The 7937-nt window shown below is 45.2% G+C and overlaps 1 protein-coding gene across 1 annotated transcript; it reads left to right on the forward strand.

The window, feature by feature from the left end:
* The first annotated feature begins 2935 nt into the window (after window positions 1-2935).
* Window positions 2936-4952, forward strand: LOC121801240 (scarecrow-like protein 8). Its single transcript, XM_042200690.1, has one exon. The coding sequence runs from the start codon at window positions 3122-3124 to the stop codon at window positions 4829-4831; it is 1710 nt and encodes a 569-aa protein (XP_042056624.1). The 5' UTR covers window positions 2936-3121; the 3' UTR covers window positions 4832-4952.
* Window positions 4953-7937: the final 2985 nt, after the last annotated feature.

Here is a 7937-nt window from a genome sequence, read left to right on the forward strand (position 1 = left end):
ATTGTGTTATCAGGCCGTGTTGCTATAGTGTCGTGTCATGTACGTGTTGTTATCGTGTCGTGTTGACCCAAGGTGGTTCGTGTCATTAATGGGTTCATGTCGGCTTCGTGCCTTGTTCGGGTTTGTGGGTAGCAGGTCGTGTTCGTGCGGGTTTGGATTTTCTTAACGGGTCGTGTCCGTGTTTATCCTTATTGGGTCGTGTCGTTAACGACCCAACACGCACAATTTGCCACCCCTATCTTGGGCACAAAGAAAGCAAGTTACCACTAATGTTAAATTGATTATAAAAAATTATCAGTATGTAAAATCACAATTTAGTTGAAATATAATATGACGAATTCAATTCAAATAAATTTTACTTTATAGCCAATTTTATACAACTAACATTTGATCCAAAATAAATTTGATATGAAAATATTCATGATAAAGTGAATAAATCAATTAAAACTACTCCATCGTTTTAATTATTACAATTAAAAAAAGGCATAAAAAGAAAAAATGTGCACATCCTCACCAGATTTATCACAACCTAAATTCTTTAGACTATATTGAATGCATTTGTCCAAGAATTGCTGCTATAAGTTCATGAATTTTTTGAGTATCTTTTAGACTGATATGGTACATAAAAATGCGACCTAAGTCTCTCCCTCGGCTCGAGTCATCGACAATTTCGTTCACAAAGAGCGGTTTGCGGCTCGCTGTATTAGCCTGTTCTTGGTAAAATTCATTATTTTATTTTTATAATTTAGATATGAAAAACTTTGAATACGGAGTAATTCACTATTAGACCAGCCGCAACGCGTCACGCGGGTGGCTCGTAACCCGTCACGCCGGGACGAGACGGCGGTGAGACGCGTTGCAGCGTCCCGTCTCGTCCCCAGCCCGCCGAACGTCCCGTCCCGTCGAGACGGATGGCGAGCCGTCTCGCCACGCGCCCGCGCGACATGGCGCGCCATGCGTGACGCCCACTCGCCGGCCCGCGAGTGGGCATCGTCACGTTGACTCAATAAATAATTTTTTTAAAAATTCGAATTAAAAAAAAAATAAATAATCGAAAATCAGTAATATTACCGTTTTTCGACCTTTTTTTTGCTCTATAAATACTCTTATTTCATCCTCATTTCACACACAAATACACATCTATTCTTCCCAAATCATCTCCATTTCCTCTCCAATTTTCATCTAATCTCTCATCACAAAATGTCCGGCGACGGACACTCTGGCGGTGGCGGCTCCGACGGGTTTGACATCAACGCGTTCGGCGACTAGGGGGGCATGTACAATATCCTGGGTGGTGGTTCCGGTTCGTCGACGCCGGCAGCCAGGGTTCGTCGACGCCGGGGGGTACCAACCACCCCATTTTGATGTGGATGTATACGCCCGTCCCTCCGCCCCGAGGTATTCGCATGGATTATCCCAGATTCGGGAGGATTATTCGGTTGAACCACTTCTGAAGGAGGCCGGGGCGGTAGAAGCTCCAGGGCGGAGGCGGAGGCGGACGAGGAGAAGGATGAGGATCTAGGCCGGCATCCGTACAGCCCCAAGGAAACGTTGGTTGTGTACAACGCATGGATCAGCGTCTCGTACGATCCCATCGTCGGGAATCAACAATCCCGGAAGTGCTTCTGGGAAAAGGTCACCTAGGCCTACCACGAGATTAAGCCGAAGGGGTCCCGCCGCCGCACATTTAAGATGCTTCGCGCTCACTTTGACCGAGTCGACAGAGAGGTCATAAAATTCTGCGCAATTTACAAGAGTGAAGCGGCTCATTACCAAAGCGGAGCCACGGGAGCCGACATTCTGAAGTCGGCTTTGCGAGTCTACTTCGACGATACCGCCAAACAATTCAAACATGTCGATGTTTGGGAGGTCGTCAAAGATAAGGAAAGGTGGGCCGGCGGTGTCCGGTCCAGCTCGGGCTCGACCTCGAAGTGCACGAAGCACACGGCGGGTGGCCAATACTCGTCTAGTGAGGGCGGTTCGGGCATTGCCGCACAAGAGTTTGCCTCGCAGGAGGTTGAGGGCACGACAGACGATGCCGGGGGGTCCTCCCGTGGGCGCCGTCGGCCGCAAGGGAGAAATGCGGCGAAGGCAGCTTGAGGGAAGAGGGGCCGAGCCGAATTAAGCCAGGCGGGCTCGGGCTCGGAGGCACCCTCGAACTCTCTAACGTCCATGTACATGACCGCCACAATGGCGGACACTTCCCGCATGATGCATCCCCAATACCAAGCCTATCTTGCCGGAATTGAGTTTATGGCAAGACAACTTAGTATTCCGCCTCCAGCTGGCTTCAGTGCACCTCCACCGCCTTCAGAGGATGATTTGCCGGCGGAGTATTTTTTTATTTTCTATAAAATTGTATTTTAAATTATGTAATTTTTATTTTTTTAGGATTTTAATTATGTGTTTTTTTAAATTTTTTTGAATTTTAAGTTCTATTTTTATTTTATGTTGTAATTTTATTTTATTTTATTTTATTTTATTTAATGAAGTGTGTTTTTTATTAATTGAATTTGTTGGAAATAAAAATTAAAAATGAAAATGAATGAATAGTAATTTAAGAAATGGTTAATAGATGAATGGTTGTAGGTTCTGTCCCTTAGTTAAGAAATGGAGTAAAAAATATAGTGGGACCTAAAAATAGTAATTTAAGAGATGATTAAAGAACGGATAAGAGAAGATGACCTTATAGTTACCCTAAAAAAGATACTAGTAGTAGTATTTGAAAAGAAAGCCGAATTATAGTCGAATGATTCAATACAAAAAAATTTCTGCGATACATCTTCAACCGCCGCGTGTGAGCGCATGAATTGTGTGTGGGCTCAGCGGCCTCTCATCGAATGATCCTCAAAAGAGCAAATAAATCGTCCAATCCAATGGCTGAGATGAGAGACACGTAAAACTCAGTCTTAAAAGCATCAATATTTCAAACTTGGAAATAAACGACATAGTACATAGTTTATTCACAAGCCAATATTTCTTCTCATATTCATAGAATCACATTCCTCTCAAATTCTGCAACAACTCTCTCCTTCTTTGTAATGACAATAACAAAAGCCAACATTTAACCCTCTCCCTGCTTGAGCCCACCGTGAATCCAACCAATTTAAAGGCCAGAAGAATGTCTTCCGGATTTCCAGGCGGCTTTACCGGTGGCAGTGGGGGCATGAACAGGAGTTACAGCACCAATCAGCAGCAGCAATTTCCGTTCCGATCGCCGCTATCCGAAATCCTTCACGACCCTGCTTCCCAGATCCGGCAACGGAAGAGATCACTAGCAGAATTTCAGCAACAGAACCAGCAAGGCTTGGAGTTGTATCTACGAAACGTCAAGCTGAGGCCGAATTTCCACCATGCAAATCCTCTTTCCCCCATCTTTCCGGTAGATTTCCCTACTGTTCCAAATCTGCGGTACGGCCTGCAGCCTTTGACTAATTCATACAGATATGCGGCTTCTGGTATTTTCTCGGGTGCTGAGGTTTTGGGGCATGAAACTCAGAAGAAGAAGATGATGAATCATCGGCTGCAGGAGCTGGAGAAGGAGCTTCTAGGTGACGAAGACGACGGAGATGAGGTCTCCGTCGTCACCCACAGCGACTGGTCGGAGACGATCCAGAATCTAATCGCCCCTACCAAAATGCCCATTTCTCCGTCTCCGACTTCCTCTTCCTCCTCGTGCTCATCCACGTCAGCGTCTCCTCCGATCCTGACCACCAATCAGTCTCTGATAGACGCCGCTGCAGCTATCTCAGAAGGAAATTTGGCCGCCGCAACCGAAATCATCACGCGCATCCAGCAGCTCGCTAACCCCAAGGGTACCTCGGAACAGAGGCTAACATCTTTCATGGTTTCGGCTCTTAAATCGCGCGTGTACCCGACCGGGAATCCTCATTCGACGTCGGAGCTCTACAGCAAAGAGCACAAATTATCAACGCAAATGCTGTATGAGGTGTTGCCGTGTTTCAAGCTCAGTTTCATGGCCGCTAATCTCGCCATCCTCAACGCAACCTCAGAGCAGGGGTTTCAGAGGATTCACGTTGTGGATTTCGAGATCGGCGAGGGTGGACAGTACATGCATCTCCTCCACGCGCTGGCGGCGAATCAATCCGGGGTAAAACGCGCCGCCGCGTTGAAAATCACCGCCTTCTCGGATAATACCTCCGGCGGCGATGAAAAGCTGAAAATCGTCGGCGAGAGACTGCACACATTGGCCGACAAAATCTGCGTCCGATTCGATTTCTCAGTGAAGAAATTGATCGTCAGCGATTTGAACCGAATTAAATTGGGAATCGAGCCCGACGAAGCCCTAGCCGTTAACTTGGCGTTCAAGCTGCACAATCTACCCGACGAGAGCGTGACGACGGATAATTTGAGGGACGAGCTGCTCCGCCTCGTGAAAGGTCTGTCTCCGGACGTGACGACAGTGGTGGAGCAGGAGATGAACGCCAACACGGCGCCGCTGACCGTGCGCGTGAGGGAGGCCTGCGAGCTCTATGGCGCGCTGCTTGACTCGCTCGACGCGACCGTGTCGCGGGGAAACCCGGACCGAGTCAGGATCGAGGAGGGGGTGGGTCGGAAAATCGTGAACTCGGTGGCGTGCGAGGGGAGGGAGCGGGTGGAGAGGTGCGAGGTGTTCGGCAAGTGGCGGGCTAGGATGAGTATGGCCGGGTTTGAATCGGTGGCGATGAGTCAACCCATGGCGGACTCGCTTCGGGCGAGGCTGAACTCTGGGACACGTGGCAACCCAGGATTCACCGTGACCGAGCAATCCGGTGGCATATGCTTTGGGTGGATGGGACGGACCCTCACTGTCGCATCTGCTTGGCGTTGATTTTACCAAAAAAAAAGTGTGAATTTAATTTCGGTATTTTTTATTTTCCGTTGACGCATTTGTTGAATTAGCGTTTGTATTACTATTTCGGTGAATTTGATCTTTCTTGAATTAATTGTTACACGCTAATTTCATGGAGTAATTAATACTCCTAGTAGTATTATAAAACTATAAAAGAGTAGATAAGGACAGTGATAAAATGCAAACTCATATATAGTACAAACTCTAAATTATGATTTGGATTGTTAAAAAATATTAACAGATGTTAAAATAGTAGCAATAGAAAATGTCAACACAATATCAATACAGTATCAACTGTTGACACTGTGTTGACATTTGTGTTGCTACTATTTTATTATTTTGTTGACATTTTTTAATGGTCCAGATGATAGTTTAGAATTTCTATACTATTTAGAATTTGTATTTGATCACATTCCTGTAGATAAAATATCTAACAATGAGATGGTGGCGAATATTCTATTAAGCTTTAAGTACCAAACGTTTGTTTGGAGACATTTTTGGGTAAGTTTCTCCAATAAATTGGTAAAAGATGATTCATAATAAATTTAAAATATACTCCTAGTACTACTGTATTAGAGCATCAGCAATGGCGCGAAGCTCCCAGCGGAATTCTCCGCAGAATTCCCAAAAACACCTCCTGCCATGTTATACGGACTTCCCACTGCACTGCCACGACATACGGACTTCCCACTGCACAGTGGAGGAATTCCCGACGGACTTCCCACAATAAAAAAAATTCACAAATTCACAAATTAAACAATTTTCGGAATTAAACAATTAACGAAATTAAAATTTTGACACAAATAGGGAAAAAATTCCATTAAAAAAAGAAAAGTACATTTCACTAAATTAAAAAATACATTTTAATAATTTAAAACTACATCAACGACGACCCCTTCGCCGCCATACTTCTTCAATAATATCGTTCTGGAGTCGAACATGAGCTTGTTTTTGGCGCATGTCGGCAAATGCACAGACTCGATCGACTTCGTCATGGGGTATCCCCATGCGTACATTGCTAGCGGTCACGCCGTGGCTTGGACCCGCAGCATCAACATCATCATTGGCCCAATCAGTCAGTGCTGGACCTTCATCTTCGACAATCATGTTGTACATGGTAATACATGCGTACATGATGTCAGCGATGCTGTCAACGTACCACAGCCGTGTTGGACCCTTCACTGCCGCCCATCGAGCCTGGAGCACACCAAATGCCCGCTCAACATCCTTACGCGCTGCCTCCTGGCGGCCCGCAAAATATATCTTCTTTTCATCTGCTGGGCATCTGATCGTCTTCCTAAAGACGGGCCACATAGGGTATGTCCCATCCGCCAAATAATAGCCCATGTTGTGCTGGTTGCCGTTGGCGACGAAGTTGACGGCCGGACCGACGCCCATGCACTGGTCGTTGAAAAGGGGCGACGACTGGAGGACGTTGATGTCGTTGTTCGACCCTGCTACTCCAAAATAGGCATGCCAAATCCACAACCGGTAGTCAGCTACCGCCTCAAGGATCATTATGGGATTCTTGGCCTTGAAACCAGTAGTGTACATCCCTTTCCAGGCAACGGGGCAGTTCTTCCATTCCCATTGCATACAATCTATGTTGCCTAACATCCCCGGAAACCCGTGTTGATTCCTGTGCATATCCAGCAAAGCCTGACAATCTTCGGGGGTAGGCTTCCGAAGATACCTATCCCCGAATATCTCCCTAACGCCCTGACAAAAATACTTCAGGCACTCTCGGGCAGTCGTCTCGCCGATGTGGAGGTACTCGTCGAACATATCGGTCGCGTCTCCGTATGCCAGCTGCCTGATTGCGGCAGTGCACTTCTGAATCGGCGTGTGGCCGGGTTTACCAGCCGCATCCTCCCGCACCATGAAATACCCGTATCAACGCTCCAAAGCGCCCACGATACGCAGAAAGAGCGGACGATGCATCCTAAACCGTCGCCGGAATAGGTTCTCCCCAAACCGTGGCTCCGGTGCAAAGTGATCCGCGTACAACCTATGTGGACAGCGAGGTGGTCTTGGGGTACTATAGTGCGACGATGGATGGGTCGAGGCACCGCTGGCGCCGAGGCCGCTTGTTCCTCCCTCTCCGCGGCCTCCTGCACACGTGCGTGAATCAGTCGCATCATATGTTCATAATGCCTATCACCACCACTACCACTACCTCTATCGGCCATTAGTGATATATAAAAGAAGTTTAGATAGAAAGAAACTTGTTAATACAAGTGGTGCGAATGAAATGAAGTTCAACGAGATGTATTTATTGAAATTTAAAAAAAAACATTTAATTCAATAAACGAGAATTCCGCGCGGACGTCCGTGGGAGTCAACGCAATGGCGGACGTCCGCCACGGAATTCCCGCACGCCTGTGGGAATTCTGCGGTGACGTCCGCCACTGCTGATGCTCTTAGTCAATTTTACATATATTTCATTTAGAGCATTTTATTTATCATTTTCCTTACTGTTAACATGACCTGACGATTTAGTTGGATTTTATTGCATGTGAACTGTAGAAAGCTATTTTTTGTTGAACATCTTTAGATATATATAGGGCTATACTAAAAGGATTACAACAATAATGCGGTCAAATATAACCTTTATACCTGCAATACTAAGATTTGATTCAAATGCATAAGAAACAAATTAAAAAAATATTGTTTTTAACCTTTAACTATAAAACACAGCTCTTTAAAATTGAAAACACAATATATATACATGGAGTATTAGTTCAAGAGATACATGAGACCGTTTAGTGTCACTTCTTTTAAATTGTTGAGACTAATCATATTGTGTGACGAATTTTAACTTTATCGCTATTGATTTATCGAAAAATGTATATATCCATACAACTAAAAACATTACAAATAAGGTGTCAAAAAAAATATTACAAATAAGTATGCATAATTAGGTAATACAGTACGTACAATGGCATTTTCATGCATTCCCCTATTGTATGGAGTAGTGTTCATCAAATATTCGAGCCAAATTGTGAAGAAGGTTAAAACAATAAAACCGCCTATTTATTATGTTTTAATGAGAATAAATGCTTTTGATCATTACGAAATTGTGCAT

The sequence above is a fragment of the Salvia splendens genome, chromosome 4, assembly GCF_004379255.2.
Source record: "Salvia splendens isolate huo1 chromosome 4, SspV2, whole genome shotgun sequence".
Classification (NCBI taxonomy): Eukaryota; Viridiplantae; Streptophyta; class Magnoliopsida; order Lamiales; family Lamiaceae; genus Salvia; species Salvia splendens.